The 16,416-nt window shown below is 54.2% G+C and overlaps 1 protein-coding gene across 1 annotated transcript in view; it reads right to left on the bottom strand.

Moving 5' to 3' along the window:
* Positions 1 to 1,006: 1,006 nt before the first annotated feature.
* Positions 1,007 to 16,416, bottom strand: part of FOXK1 (forkhead box K1) — a 69,499-nt gene continuing 54,089 nt past the window's right edge. The window contains 7 exon segments of the mRNA XM_058569380.1: positions 1,007 to 7,151; positions 7,809 to 8,033; positions 8,925 to 9,209; positions 9,310 to 9,476; positions 12,519 to 12,712; positions 13,342 to 13,488; positions 14,064 to 14,220. Coding sequence (XP_058425363.1) covers positions 6,874 to 7,151; positions 7,809 to 8,033; positions 8,925 to 9,209; positions 9,310 to 9,476; positions 12,519 to 12,712; positions 13,342 to 13,488; positions 14,064 to 14,220 — 1,453 coding nt within the window. The 3' untranslated portion in view covers positions 1,007 to 6,873.

Consider the following 16,416-nt stretch of genomic DNA (forward strand, 5'->3'; position numbering starts at 1 on the left):
ACAGAATCTTTTTACTATGCTGGGCCATTTAAACATTAATCCAGGCCATGTCGCAGGTTCAAAGGGCTACATCCCTATGGGGCCTGGCCTCCCCTGCACTTTTTACTGTTTCTGACACAGAGTAAACCATCAATAAATATTTGGATGAATCAAATGAGCAAACTATTCTAGGAAAGATTCCCAAATAAATAATAATAAACCAGAATTCTTCCAATTCTATTTTGACTCTTAAAATAACTGGACTGGGGCAAAAGGTGAGTGAGTAACTTAAGAGACCTCTTCTGCCACCCTAGGGTGGGTGACTAAAACCTGGAGGACATAACCTGAAGATGTCCAGGCCCTCGGGCCTGTGCAGCCAGCACTCAGCTGGTCAACCATAGTCAAGAAGTGGTTTTTTTGCTGCCTCTCACTGGCCCCCCGAATTTTTCTTCTCACGACATTGTGCCAATTGCTACCAGAATGACCAGCAGGTGCAAAGAATGATGGAAACCCTTTGAGTGGTGTATCTCCCTGGAGAGAAACAAAGATGCATGGAAGTAAAGTGACTGCTCCCTTAACTCCTTTCTAGAATGCCGACCAGCCATTAGGATAAGTAAAAAGGAAATAAGGACCCCCAAGGCTCATTGCTTCAAAGAAGAGTTTTCATTTCAGTCCTGCGTGAAAATGCAGTGCAAACGCTGGTCCCTGGTGGCAGGCGGGGCGTCAGAGTACTGCTCAGCCCCTCTCCTGATGAGGATTAAGCTGCAGGAGCGCCTCCGTCACCAGGGACAACGTCTGCCTCTCAGGGCAGAAGCCAGGGTAGTTTCCAAACAGAGGTTTGCCCTCTCGCAAGCAGCAGGTGCAGACATTACTTCGATGTGATGGAGGCACAGTGAGGTTCGTCACACAGAGAAACGGACGCTAACCTCTCCCCTCTGCTTAGAGGCCTGGTGCTCCCGGGGAAGCCAGTGCAGCCTCACGCCAGGCAGCACCTCTGGTCATCCTGGGACCCGGCCCAGCTGGCCTGGCATCTGGCCCCTCCATGGTGACCTTCTTCCAGGACATGGCTCTGAAGGCAGGTCAGGGAACGTCCCTCCAGCAGCAGAGCTGAGGTGCAGCCCGAGCCTGGGAAAGGGGGCCTGAGACGGGGCCAGAAAGACCTTTTGGCAGAGACAATCCCACGCAGACCTGCGGACGGCTGAAGGTTAGAGACAGCTCGGCAAGTGACCTCTCTTCCTTTCTTTCTAACAGAAGAGTAAGATGATTTTCCCTAAACACAGTCAGTGAAATGGACCTATTTTTAATTTCAGTTCAGAGGAAATGCTCATGGTTGTATCCCAAAATCCCACTCTTCAAAGCAGCTATAATTTCCGGGGCTGGGCAACAGGGAGGAGAGAGGAAGCAGCAGTTCCCAACAAGACAGCTGTGCTCCAGGAGGAGCCCTCACACCAACTGAACTCAGGCAGACTCGCCAGCACCGGCCGAGGGCAGACTTCAACCACAGGCCAAGGGAGACGCCGCAGCTCAGGGCACGGGGCCCAGCTCACCACCCTGCAGGGGCCACGGTGCCAATGAAACATCCTGCAGAGCACCAATTCCAGACTCTCCCGCGGACAGCGAAGGTAGCAGCTTCTGGTATTAAAAGAAAACACAAGGAGCAGATGTCCTGTCCCAGCCCCCAGCCAGAACAAAGTAAGAGCGCAGATGGAGGGAACCGTGTCCTGAGCATCTACAAACCCTAACGTGGAGTACAAGGCCTCGAGAAAGGAACTTATAAAATGAAAAGAATTTATAAAATACAGGAAAATAGTGTGAAAACAATAGACAGAAACTGGGCAAGAGACCACTGCTGTGGCGATGTTCTGCCCTCACCTCAGAGCCACCATCCGTATCATGGTCCCATCCGAAGGTCAAGCCTATCTTCATAGCAGCACATTTGAATAATTTAAATCATTCTTATTAAATAATATTGCCTCTAGGCAGAGGTATTAAAGGGAGGCTTGTGAGCGGCTGTGGGGAAACATACTTTCATTGTAACCAAAACTAGGAGTGCAGTGGCCAGAGGGTCTCCAGCGGTTGCCCCCACGCTGACTTGGTGCAGCTGTGCGGCCACGAGGTGGATGGAGCTTTGATTGAGCCACTCTGGCTCTTTTAACTTGCCAAGTCTCACACTCATTTTTTGGTAACTTACTCTAGAATAAGTAGTGCACTATTTATTCAGCATTGAGACAGGAGGCAGCGTACGTGCAGTGGCTATCCTGCAGCCCGTGTTCAGGGGAGCTGGTCTCTCGGAGGGTGAGGAGGTGTGGGGCTGAACCTAGGTGTGAACCCTGAGATGGCGACAGTCCCTCATCCCAGACGAAGTCACTCAAGAGCAAAGCAGACTTTGAGGCTTTTGGAGAAAAACAGCTCCTTCGCCTGCACCAGCTGCTTATTTCTTCTCTGAGAGTTCTGGGAAGAACCCTCTCCTCTCCTCTAACACTGTCTGACATTCAACTCGGTTTTTGTTTTTCCACATGAGGTCTGTTGTTTGTCTCTATAAAGTAAGAAACTGACTCCAAAGCCAAAGAGAAGCTTCTCCTCGCCAGAGCTCTCTGACTCGCAATGCAGGGCTGTCTGTCTACAGAAAGGGAGCTCACAACGGGTGCTCTGGAGACTGACCGCTCACTCTGGGGGTCCGGGGAGATCCTTGTTCAGAGGATGTAAGAGCATTCGCTGAACGATGCCTGTGATCTCAAACCAGTCTCTCACTAGGACCAGCAAGTAGAGAAAGGGACCAGGGGGCTCGGCTGAATCCTTGGGGCCCAGGCAGCCGGGGTGGCAGGGGAGGCCTCCGCCCTCTGGCCGTGGTAAAGCTCCCCCAACCCATTCCCTCAAGAATCACGGGATACTCATTTTAGCAACTCAGAAATCCATTTTGACCTTTTTCATTTGGCTTGGTTCTTAAATGGAGAAAAAAGAAAAACAGCAAACCCAAACATGAACAAACCAGACTCGAGAAGAAAATGATGGGCTGTGGCCTGAGCGCGTGCCTGCCCGAAGGCCATGCTCCTCCCGGCACTGGCCTGGCGCCTCTCTGCACAGGGGACCGGCCGTTGGATCCTGCCTGACCCAGAGTGTTAGTGGAGCAGGTCAGAAGACCACGTCTCAGGACCAGGACCGGTCTGGCACACATCTCCCTTCACGAAGGTATTCAAGTTGTGTAATCTTTAAGGATTTAAAAAGGTCCATTTGAGCCCCTCAGAGGCGCCGCAGTACAGACTCGCTGCCCTCAGCAGAGGCCGACGGTACCTGGGAGAGCTTCAGCGTGGAGAGAGATGCAGGCAGCTAATGACGGGGCTCCAGGACCCACGCCTCCCGGGGGCTCTGTCTCCTGCATGGCTCTGCTTGCGGTTCTGTGTGACACCGGCCGAGGTCTGACGTCGGCACAGGAGAAAGTGCCACTGAGCCACGTCAAGTCCCAGCAGCTGGTGAGCTCTTGGGTACAACCCTTCTCACTTGCAGCATTGTACTCAACTGTCTTGGTGGGAAATGCTCAACTATTTAACAATAGTTATTTCTATGACTTCCTTTCTACGCAGAGAGTAGGTTTCTCTGCATGTGGTGCTCGTAAATGTGATGACCGGTCAAGCAGGAGGCAGAGAAGTGGACACCAGGTACCTGGACGGAGAGGGAGCGGCTGGAACTATAGGGGCCGGGCGCCCTGCGTCAGAACGGCGGCAGGCCCTGCCCAATGCCAGCACACCTCTGCCTGGCTGACCTCTTCACGCAGACTGGAGCTACTGGTGATCAAACAGAAGGTTCTCGGACCTCTGAGGCTGCAGTGACCCTGGCATAGTGCCAGATTGCGGTAGTTTTGCTTCTCCCAACCTTGGCTGGAGTCAGCCCACCCTCTACAGTCGATGCTGTGGCGGGTCACAGGCCACCAGATGCTAAGGGCCGCGGTTCACTGGTCACTTCCGGCCTGGCGCTCTCGCTTCCACAGATGAGTTCAGAGGGAGACCACCACTTGGCTGGCTCTGATGCTAGCAGGCAACCTTTCTGGCTGTGATGTGCATCTCTTTTGGGCACTGATATTCCTGGGCCTTTGGCTACCATTCCCAGACAAGTTCTGGCACAAGCCAGGCATATGGTCAGATGACCAAAAACTCATTCAGAAGCTGTTTGTGAACTCAGAGTGGCAGTTCCCCCAAGGCCGAGCCCTCCTCTCCCTGCCCCGAGCTGAGTCGGAGCTGACCCCACGGGGTCCCTTCTTCTTAGTCCCAGCAGGAGCTAAAAAGCAGCAGGCTCTCCACGTGGCAGAATGCCACCCATCAACACTTTGTCCTCTTGGTTCCATCTACCCACCTCTCTTTATTCCCTTCTCCCTGAACCACTGCCTGTACAGTGGGATCATCACTGTACAGGGACATCACTGAAGAGGGACAGAAATCAAAACATCTCAGAAGTCAGAAAAGCAAAGGGTCAGAGCCAGACCGATCACATCGAGCAAAGGGAGGCAAAGACCGACACTATTCCGTGGCCAACTGTCCTGTGCTTGTTCCCTGCAGACGACGCTGCCTCCCAAGGAGGCAAACCTGTGGCAGTCAGGATGGTCCCCGAGCACACGAATCCCCCCTTGAAGTGCAGCCCCAGGAATGAATGACAATGGAGGGAGGGAAAGAAGCAACAGGGGACCCCGAGGCTGTCGGTGCACATGGCGCCTACCTCAGCCCAGCTCACTCATTCTCTCACTCCTGCCCACACACACTGGACGCTCGGGAAGAGACAGTTTCCGTAAGGTAACAGAAAATGTCAATGTGGAACGGACGGGGTAACTGCACTGCAGGACAGCACACCCCGCGTCTTCATCCTCTCCCCTCTCTGCAACCTCACCGAGAGCAACAGGCATGCACTTCACAAAAGAGCTTATTTCCCGTGTAAGGTTTAGTGCCATAGAAACAACTGGTTTGGAGCTTGAAGAACACCAGAACACGTATTTCCCTGGTCCGGGCCGAAGGAGGCGAGCCGGCAGCGGTGGGGGCCCAGTGACTGACGATGGTGGTGGCGTATGGGCACAACCATGGCAACAAGACAGAGCTCGTCACATCCACACCTCCAGCTGCAGCCGGGTCACGCTCAGCACATGAGCCAGTCTTACCTGCACTGCCTCGAAATCCTGTTCCAAGGTTCCCCCTCCTTCTGAGCCACTTCCTGTGCAGCCAGGTCCTAGGCTGTGAGACCGTCGGCTCTTCCTCTTGGGGGCTTTCCGGAAGCTGTGGATCGCTCGGCAGCACTGCCAGCTGGGCTCAGGGAAGAGCAAGCAGCTCTGCTGCTAAGAGACTAATGCCGATGACAGGCTATTTCTGAGAAGAAAACCATTTTCCCTGGGACTTCCGGAGCTCTGTGCAGAGTCTGTCGTTGTTTCTAGTTGTGTCCACCACCTGATGAACCAATGCCGGGGTGTCTAGTGAAGTTTAAAGTCACTTTTCACATTTCCTGAGAATGTTCTCCAAGAGAAGCTGAAGGACTTGACCCCCAAACTGGGCTATAAATCAGACAGGCTCACCTCCTGCTCTGGTGACAGCTCCAAGAGCACAGGGCAAGTGCAGGGGTCCCTTCTCAGGGAGGCTGGTGCCACTCGCCTGGAGCGGGCCGCCCTTGGCTCTCACCACGTTGCAGGCCAGACCCACCGAGTCAGCAAGAGCTGGGCTTGGGGGAGGCACAGCCCACTCCCAGCTGCTGCTGACGGGCCTGGAGGCTCCAGGGCTGCCGGCAGAAGAGATGGTTCCAACTACAACAGTAGGTAAGTTTTGGGGTGGTAAAGAAAAAGTGGTGAGAAAGGCAGTGTGAGTGGCTTGCACTCAGCACTGCCTTTCCCGTGGTGTCCGCCAGCACCGGAACACCAGAACCACGGAGAACACAGAGCACACGTCTGTGAACAGCCTCCTGTCGGGTCGGCAACCTCCTTCCGCCTTGAGCCCCAGCTGCACCGATTTCCCAAGGCCACAAGGTCCAAGCACGGCCAGCGCTGCAGGCTCTCGGCTGCTCTTTCATCCAAACAACTTCTGCCTCAAGGACCAATCCAGGAAGCCGTCCATCTTTCTTGAAGTTAACAGACAAGGCAGCAGATTTACTCTCCCAGGGGATTAATGCCAGCCAGAACCCCAGACTCCTACAGTTGTTAAATCGTCTACAGATGAAAACTTCAAAAACAGATGATCCTTTCTGTGTTTGTCTGAGATTATGATTAAGCCTGAATTCCACATTTCAACGAAACAAGAAATACCCAGGGTCCAAAGCCAAACCAGACCCCTCCCATTAATGCCGATACTTTCTGTGTCACCTGTGGAAAGAAGACACCATAGAACAGTCTGAAGTCGGGCAGTTCCTGCCTTTCTCTTGCCCGTTCCCAACCCATCACAAACAGGGACGTACCCCCACCCCGTCCTCTCCCTCGGAAGGCCTGTCTGTGTGAGGCTGCATTTCTGTCCAGTCCTCCTGGGGCGAAGGCTGCGCCGGAAGCTTGGCTCCTGCTCGTGGCCGGTCTGCTGGGGATACATTCCTTGGGACGCCAAGCCACCCTTCTCCCCACGCCCTGGACAAAGGCCTGGAGAAGGGCGGTGCTGAGAGCGAATGAGATAAAAACAAAGAACTCCCAGAATCATACAATCAGCGGTCTGAACTTGTTTATGTGTTTTGAGTTAAACCATAGCAGGGGCAGGAGATAAAATGACAAGGAGGATCAGCATGTCAGGTGCAGGCAGATGGAGGCTGTCCTGTCCGTTTGGCACCGTGCTTCAGCCAGTGGAGCTTTCCCATCACGGTCCCCGAGCGGCAGCGATGGCAGCTGTCACGGCTCAGCTCCAGAATCCCTTTGGGCGAGTGTCGCACTCCTCCAACATGCAGGCGACTTCACTCCCCGGTTCCGGGCCCCTGCGGGCCGGCAGCTGTGATCACCCCGGCCTGTGCGGTCACAGTCCCGACGGGTTCCTCCACTCGGGACCTTTTGACCTCAGGCTCCCCAGCTGAAGAGGCAGAGGTGGCAGCGGTGGCTGTGCTGGTTGGGGTGGCGGTGGTGGTGGCCACTGCTACTGCCGGCTCCTCGGGCCCCACCTCGCACACCCGGGTGACCACTACTGGAGTGGACGAGCTAGCCTGGGCCGCAAGGAGCTGCAGGGGGCTCGTGAGGGCTAGGAGAGGAGGACAAAGAGATTATGCTGGGGAACCGCTTAGGACCAGCATTGACCTGTTCTGAATACATGCCAAATCGCTCCACAGGGCTAAGTCCATCACACAGGAACCCAGCTCCCAGCACACCTGGAGCTGCTGCGCACAGCTACCCAGCAGCCCTGGGCTCTGGGCCCTCGCCAGCTCCCACCTCGGCCAGCCTTTCCTCCAGTGGCTGCGACCCCGTGCACAACCCCCTCCCTGACCCTGGCCTGCTCTCCACCCACGGGGCCTCCATCCCTGGTCTCCTCTCGCTGTTGCTTCTGTGTGGATCCCTCTAGACCCCTGATGGCTCCACCCTCACCTCTGGCGGGTCATTAACAAACGCTGTCCGCCCTGAACCACCAACTGGTAACTGAGCCCCACCTCCTCCCCTGCTTTAATCTGTGCCCTACTCCCTCCTGGGGCACCTGAAACCCCTTTGTCTTCCCCTTTGATCTCTTGTCTGACCCTGCGGTGTCAGCCCTGGGACTGGGGATTTTGCTTTCTTCTCAGCATCACCACAGTGCCTGGCGCACAGCAGGCACACAACAAATTGACTGACCCACTGATTAACCGGAAAACCGGTTACCGACTACCTACGGACCAAACCCCGGGGCTGAGGTCAGGCAGGGCCTCACCGTAAGTGCTGCCGGCTAAGCTATTAGTGGGGACGGCATGCTTGCCATTCTGAGTGACGGCCCGGACCGGGAGATGGTGCTGCCCGATGGTCACTGGTGTGGCTGGCTGCAGGATGGTGACCGTGTGTCCGGGGACCCCTGGGGCCATCTGGCTGGCCACCGTCTGGATCACTCGGCTGGCAGCGGGGATGGTGGCAAACGCAATGGTGGGTTTCTCTTCCAAGCCTACAGGAAGAAAGCGTGTGAGGACCCCACCTCGCCTACGCCGCCATCCATGTTCACTCACGCCTCGGCACTAAGTCCAATAGAGGGAAAAGTGGATTGTGCTTCTTAAGCATTGACACCGGGGAAAAACACTCGTTCTCAAAAGAAAAATCCCACTGACGAAATACATTTTGAAACAAGAGAAAAATGATTAATAGGGTTTTAGAAAAAAATGTAAATACCTTGAACTTTAACCAACCCACATTTACTCTGAGGAAGAAAATGTATGATCTGGAAGGAAATGAGCATTTGGGACCACAACTTAGTCTTCTTGCAACGAAATGCATGTCATTATGAAGGTGTTGAAAGGAGGCATTACTGCTGAGATTAGCCAATAGCAGTCAACAAGACGCAGGAGATGCTGCTGAATTCAAAAGCATTCCCGCTTTCACAGGCTCTTTTACAGTTCTGGTTGCATTTTCAGTATTTACCCCATTAATTCCCTGGGATCCAGATTTCTAATTTAGGAATTTGCAACTATTTTTTACTTTAAATGGTTCCTAAGGACTCCTCACTGGGGGCTCCAGAGGAATCATCCTCTGAATTCCGATTTTAGGCAGGCCCCCCAACCTAATTCCCTGTGACCTCAGGGGCTCTGTGCCCTGGGAGGTGCTATTATACAAGGAGGAACGCACTTCAGAGGGTAACTAGTGCTGATTACAAGGACATACTCCCCAAAAAACAAACAGCAGGAAGGGGAGGCGGCAGCCTGAGAGCCATCGGCCCCCAGAGATAGCCTGTGTCCCTAACACTCGGCCTCTGCAGCCCCTGTGGCCCAGGCTGACGGCTCTACTTTCTGGAGACCAATGACGGCCGTATAGAACCAGCCAAGCAACCACATGGCTACCTTACCTCTCGCCTCGCTGCCCAGGTCCAACACTGCTGTGCCCGCTGCTTCGTGGGCACCCCCGGCCGAGGCCTGGCTGGCAAGGATGTATCCGTTGGCGGAGCTGGCAGACGTGGTGACCACCCTGAGCATGGTGACTGGGGGGGCCTGCTGCACGACGTGGATCGCGTGGCCAGAGGGCTGCTGGGCCGTCACTATGGAAGCTGGCATATAGGCGACGGGCTTGGCCACTAAACTGGGAGGTCGGGGAGGCACGGCCATGATCACTGGCTGGGCACTGACGGGAGAGCCTGCAGAGAAGGAGCGCAGCCACTGAGGACTCTGCCCGCTCCCTTCCAGGGCCCGAGTCTGAGTCGGCCACCTCACGTCAAAGGACAGAACCCTTCTTACCGGGTGCACTCTGGGAATACCGATACTCTGGGACAGACGCTAACTTTGACCCAAAGTCATTGTCGTGTGGAATGGGGGAGCCCTCCCGAGACAGGCACTCTGGAGTCTGCAGGCCACTAGAACGAGGGGACATTAGCCCAGGGTGAGTGGGTGAGGCTGGAGCGCTCCTAAAAAAGAGAGAAAGCACGTGGTAGTGAGTAAACAGGCCAGGAAATGAAAAGGGCGTTTAAGAAACCATCGAACATCCTAACACCCACATCCTGCATGCTGCCTTTGCTCGACTTCTCCCGATGTTTCTCTCTGTGATCAGGAGGGATTTCCAACACTAACATCCTGCAGTGACGACCTGCCACCCGACACACGTCACATCACCCCAGCAGACAGAGCCCCCGTAAACAGGAGAAGACTGCGCTACCTGTGGCTGCCCAGCAAAAGCCATACTCGAGAACATTTAGCTCCTGAAGGGACTAGCCGCTCTCCCAGGAAAGTGGCTCAGTGTCCTGTGTTAAAACAAGCTTTTGTGGGGCGAGCAAAAATTTCCCACCAGGATAAATCTACAACTCAGAGAGCTTTGGGAGCACAGGTGTTTATCTTGCATGAATAATAATCTATGGAACCCTGCTGCTTCCGTTCCCACGTGCCTGGGGTCTAAAACAGAGCATCCTTGCCCAGCTCCTGCCAGCGGGCGTGTGCCTGGCACAGCCGCGAAGCATCGAGACTCACAGTCTCGCAAACATAATCAGCTCTCAGGGGACTGTCAAAGACACACGAGTGACACGAGGACACAGTCCCCCTGCGCCGCTGAACACACACACAAGGTCAACACAAACCAAGAGAGGCAGGGAGCTGGGGCTGCTCAGATGCAGTTGGGGGAGGAACAAGTCTTCGTTTTGCTCTACAATCAGCACTATAAGCACACTCGTGAATAGGATGCTGTCTCCCTCCGCTGGACATAGGGGGCTGCAGATTCCCCGGTTTCCATGGGCAGAGACCTGGCTCTCTCTGCCCTCCTGGCCCCTCTAGTCTCGCCTACTGCTTCTCTTACTTCTCGGCTCACTCGTCTGCCTCCACCCAGGCCTAGAGTCCTTGTTTGCTTATTCCAACGCTCAAACTGGTAGTGACCAGGTCAGTCCCCAGTCCGGGACTCTGTGACAGCCCTAATTCTTCCCACAAGAGCTCCAACTCCTCTCAGGTCCTCTCTAATCTGACTTTACTCTACGAAACTAGTCCTGTGTCCACCCGCCTCCCACTCCCAACACACACACCTATTGTCTTGCTCCAAATAAATTCAGACTCTGGAGACCACTTAGTCCCCTGCTGCTCCCTAAGACACAGCCCACACCAAAGCTTCTGCGACACATCCTCTTGGCCTGAGGGTTTCCTTCCCCTGATTCCCCTGTGCAAATCCTACGAAGCATAAGATCCGAGTCCCCAACTGCAAGGTGACCTTGATGACAGGCCCACTTATGCTCCTTTACAGACACTCCTCATGCTTGGTTTGCTGGGCAGTGCTGGGCACACAAAGAAAGCCCCAGTAACTATCCCCCAGCTGCTGATGGGCTGGTCTACGAGTGAAACATGGTGTTGGTCACTGGTATGCGTTGAACTGTGTCCCCAAGAAGGCATGTTGGGGTCCTAACCTCCAGTGCTTCAGAAGGGGACCTCCTTTGGAGACAAGGTCATTACAGAGGTGAAGTTAAATGAAGTCAGTACGGTGGGCCCTAATTCAGCGACTGGCGTCCTCATAAAAAGGGGAAACTTGGACAAAGAGCATGCACAGGGAAAACGCCATGTGAAGAGGAAGGCAGAGGTCAGATGATGCTTCTACAAGCCACAGAACCCCAAAGATTCCCCACAAGCCCCCAGCAGCTAGGAGAGAGGCCTGGAGCAGATTCTCCCTCACGGCCTCATAAGGAACCCTGCTGCCACCTTGAACTCAGACTTCTGGTTCCAGAACCGTGAGAAAGAAATACCTGTTGTTGAAGCTGCCAAATTTGTGGTACTTTGTTACTGCAGCCCTAGCAAACTAATAGTTTAATAAAATTTCTCTCCACATTCCTATTTAAGCAATGCGGTGTTTTAGAAAATCTGAGCTCAGCTGAAATATTTCAAATGATGTTAAAAGACTTTTTGGGGGGCCGGCCCGGTGGCGCAAGCGGTTAGGTGTGTGCGCTCCACTGTGGCAGCCCGGGGTTTGCTGGTTCGGATCCCGGGCACGCACCGACGCACTGCTTGGCAAGCCATGCTGTGGTGGCGTCCCATATAAAGTGGAGGAAGATGGGCACGGATGTTAGCCCAGGGCCAGTCTTCCTCAGCAAAAAAAGAGGAGGATTGGCAGATGTTAACACAGCGCTAATCTCCTCACACAAAACAAAAACAAAAACACTTTTTGAATTCCTATCTTCCTGATACGATCTATTCACCTCTATTCCAGTTTCTACTTTGATTAGACAGCTGAGAATCAAACCACAGACCCTGTTCCAGAAGTTAATTTCCAAACATTTAAGCAGTCTTTCACATAATCATGTTTGAAATACAATTTTGAAATGGAATGCTTCAGGTGCTAATGTTTCCTTCCAAGTAGAAGAATTTCTGAGAGCCTCTTTCCATCTCTTCCTGCACGCCATTCCCTGGGATCGGTGACCTCAGCAAGACTGCTGGGCCTGTCCAGTCTCCACTGGACCGCTGGCCACGAGCGACTGGTGCAGGAGCGGCCTTGACCAGTGGACAGGTAGTGCTGCTGGGGATGCAGAGGCTGCCCAGCCCTGCTCGGAGGCAGACAGAGGCCACACCCCGACATCAGCTTTCCTCATGACAAAGTCTATTTGAGCTCTGCCAGTCCCACCCTCCGCCTGTCCCTTCTAAGACACCGCACTCCATCAGGGAAGAGGGCGGCTGTTTATGGGGTCCCCCACACCCTCCAACAGAGAGCACGCTTCCAAGAGAATCACTGCAAACGTAACCCATTTCTACTCCTCCCTGGTTTTGGATTCCATTCCCACTGCTACACACACGTCAGCTTCTAGGAACTGACACCTTAGAGGAGCCGTCGGCAGCCCACTTACTAACTGCACTCTTACAAAGTTCATGGTCCTGAGATATTCTCTCTCTAAAAAAAAGGTGACGAGTTTTAAGTGCGCAAGATACTACTGTGAACATGGGCGTCTGGGGAGCTGGGCCTCTGGCCGAGGAGCAGAGCAGGGGCTCACCTGGATGACAGAGGCCCAAAGGGGGTGCGGAAGCAGGAGACGCCCCTCTGCCTCCGTTTCCGGAATGCCTGTTCCACAAGCTTGGCTTCTGAGGCCGGGTCTATTCTCCAGAAAGACCCCTTCCCAGGCTCCTCCTGGGAACGAGGGACTTTAATAAAGTAACGGTTCAGAGAGAGGTTGTGTCGGATAGAATTCTGCAGACAAGCAAAGAGAGTTACCAATTATTAGCAAATTAGAAAACAAACCCCAACCCGCCCCAAATCTGAACGCGACAGACGCGAGACTAAAGGTGACAAGGCAGGCTGCTCATGGCACTGAAGGCTCTCCATGGGTGGCAAGATAACTATGATTTACTGGGGAAATGCAAAGGCAGAGTGGTCGTTCTTCAGAGCTCAGCACAGTCTAGGGGTACGCTGAGTTCAACACCCGTACTGAATCAGCTAGTACACGGGAACAGTAACTACGGGGAAAACATAAATGGGCACAGCAGGTGTTAGTGAAGCCTGATGCAGACCAGGGTCTCACGATCCTAGACAAAGACGAGACACACAGTTCATCCATGCGGACCCCCCTGTAAATAACGCATACCGTGTGTTTCCAAGTCAGCATGGAACTATAACACACAGGGAGCTTACAAACGTAACCACCTTCACATTTCTGGACATGGGGGAGGGGGACTGTAGCTCTTTTTAGAGATCCCGTAGGTGCTCAATGCAAACATCCCTGTGCCCCTATCTGTTTATCTTAAAGACAGAGACGCGCCTGTTGCATTTCCTGCCCTCAGAGGCTGACTCGGAGGTGGATCTCCAGGGCTCGGCCTCACCTGCCAGCCCTTGTCGGCCGTCCGGTAGTAAGGGTAATGCTTGGTGATGTGCGCATAGATCCCGCTGAGCGTCAGCTGCCGATCCTGCGCCGAGGAGATGGCCTGCACGATCAGCTGCGCATAGGAGTATGGCGGCTTCGACTCATCCTGAGGAGAGACCGACAGCACAGCATCAGCTCGAGTCCAGTCCACCACAGGTCACCTCCTGATGGGGAACCCCTCCAACAAGGACAACAGATTAAAGGTGTCTACTTAAATTGGCCCCCATGACTGCCGTGTGCCTGCATGACACTAGGAACGGCCATTTCTGCCTCGTGGGAAGGAGAAACTAGCTTTTCACCGTAATTTAATTCTGAAATTTCTCACCTCCCCTACAAACTGATTTAAAAACAGTTAGATGAGAATGAACTAAGACACAAAGTTCAAGGAAAAAACCTGTCATTCTTCTCAAAGACTATAATTAAAACTCTCTAAACTGTTCTGTCACCAGCAGATGGAGTGAGGAGCAAATGATAAGGAGGCACAGAGGGGGAGGGACACTGCGCCGTCAGGTCAGCGAATGAGCGAATGTCCTATCTGGGCGGGAAGGCGCCCAGGCAGCGCTCCGTGCCAGGTGCAGCTCATCTCCACGCCGGCACTGCCAGCCCGCTGCGTCTCCCGGAGCCCCTGCTCTGCCCCACGCCCGGTCCCCACATGGCCCACTGCACTGTGAGGACTGAGACCTTGGGGCTGTCCCCTCCAGACGTGTCTGCCTGCTGCTCCGAGGCGGCCTTCGCAGCGAACTCTGCTGCCAGCTGCAGGTCTGAGGTCACGTTCTGGACAAAGCGGTAGCCAGAGGAGCCGGCTCCGCGTGGACTGGCCGGGCAGGAGTTGGGAACACTGCGGAGAGAAAGGACACATCCTCAGTTCGTGCTACTGGAGAGGAGGACTTTGTGGCGCAAACAGGACTTCAGGACCTACCTGCATGACACAGGGGGACAGAGCAATTCACGACACTTTCCCTTTTCTACATCACCATGACGCTGCACCAACCCTTTATAAAAGATGCGCCAAGTGCAGCCAGAGAACAGTTACAGTGTCCACAACCAAGACTGGGACAGGGCAAGCTCTGCTCGCAGTGGGGAGCTCGGGCCCTGGAGGCAGGTCTGGGCCCTGCTGGGCAGGTCGCATCCCATCGTGGCGCAGTGCACACCCTCGGCCTCCAGGGCAGGGCGGGCTGACCGTGATGCAGCTGCTGTCTAGTGCTCACTCATCCACACGATGGCGCCCTGAGGACAGGGCGGGGAAACCACGAATCCAGAGAAGGCCTGGGTACCTGCTGGATGTAAACTGGCACACGGCCCCTGCCAGGGTCCTCCTGGCCACGGACCTTCAACCGCATGGCTCATGTGCACTGGTCTCTCCTAGGCCGCAGTCACAATCCAAGATTGAAATTGCAACCAAATACGTGGGCTGGAAACATCTACGGCTCCTTCTTCGAGGCCACTCCCATTTCAACCTGGTCCTCAGCATGCACTGCGGGCCCAGCCTGCAGGGTCTCTGCCCTGCCCGCACCGCCACCTGCTCGGGCTCGGCTCAGCGGCCACAGGCTGGCACGTTTCCTCTCATTAACAAGGTTATCAAACCACATCAAAACTTTGATTCTGAAAATTAATTCTATTACAAAATATTCAGAGAAAAACAACGAAAGCACTAAAGGTGGGTAACAAACCCAGAGAAGAAGCTCCTGCTGGGAGCTGACCAGAGCCTGGGGGTCGCCAACCTCATGTAGAATCATGGGTCCCCCTCCTTCCACTTTCCCTGCGAGTGACAAGGCCAACCTGTCTGCGTCTCGTCTCCCTATAGTTGGGGAGGACCGGAGGCCCCTGCCCTCAAGAGAGCGCCTCCAACGCCAACACCCCACCCAGAACCATCCAGAAGGCCGCAGTTCTCCAAAAATGCTTCACGCACTCTTGCTTCCTCCCCAGCTCTGTTCATGTCCGCTGCCTGGAACCTCCTTCCCCTCAGTGTCCAAATAACAAGATGCCCCCAAATCCCCACAAATCAGGCTCAAATGTCACCCCTTTGTGCCCCTTTCTGGAAACATGTACCCCAGAACCTTCCTCCTCGCATGGGCCCATCATGGCAACCACTGGTTTACATGCTTGTCTCCCTCAGACGGGGGTCCGTCTGCGGCATGTGGGGGGGCCCAAGAAATAGTCACTAAAGAGAGAAGGGACGAACGAAAAAATAAAACATTGTGACAGAGAGAAACTTGGCAACTGATATTAATGATAAACTCAACTATGGACGCTCTCCCTTCTCAGTAATGAACCCGTGTGAGCCAAACAGAATTTAAGGACCCTTATCTCAGAATTCTTGTTCTCTTCTCCACTAGACCTTAAATACGGTAGAGACAGGTAAGTCCTGTGAGTACAGAAACTTTAATCAACAACCATCAAAGAGCTTGTTAGAGGTAGAAAGTAGTAACAGAAGCAGCTTTTTCTGAATTTAAGTTTGAACCAAATATACAAAACCCAAGCTTTTAAGGTCAGGTGGGAGGGGAGAGCAAGGCCCTTACCAGTAACATGTCCAACACACTCAAAACCAGGCTTTTCAAATGCACCCATTTGGGAACCAAACGCCGCCCCAGGCGGACAAAGCGCGGTTCACTGGACACACGGCCCCGATGCGAGGGCCTGGTCCTGAGGTTCTCCGTGCTGCCTTCTGCCGAACGATGCAGCGCTGCAGACCACGCCAGCACGAGAGCAGCCCTGCTCACTCTGCTCCAGTCCCAAACACATCCAACGCCCCTTCCGGACTTGAAGACAAACGAAGCGGAAGAGCATGCCTTACGCGGGGCCATGGAGGCCGAGAACTACCGCCCAGAAACCACCAGCCTCCCGGAGACAGATCAGGAAGAAATCAGCGTGAGCGGACATGGCAGCAACAGGGCTTGTCTGCAAACCCTTCATCCAAGTCCAAGCAGGTGCAGGCGTGTTCTTTACCTGCATGGGACTGACAGGGGCGCCCTTACCGTGGAGAGACGACAGACAGACACTTCTGGGCACAGACACCGGGGACCTGCTGCCCGTC

The sequence above is a fragment of the Diceros bicornis genome, chromosome 26, assembly GCF_020826845.1.
Source record: "Diceros bicornis minor isolate mBicDic1 chromosome 26, mDicBic1.mat.cur, whole genome shotgun sequence".
Lineage (NCBI taxonomy): Eukaryota > Metazoa > Chordata > Mammalia > Perissodactyla > Rhinocerotidae > Diceros > Diceros bicornis.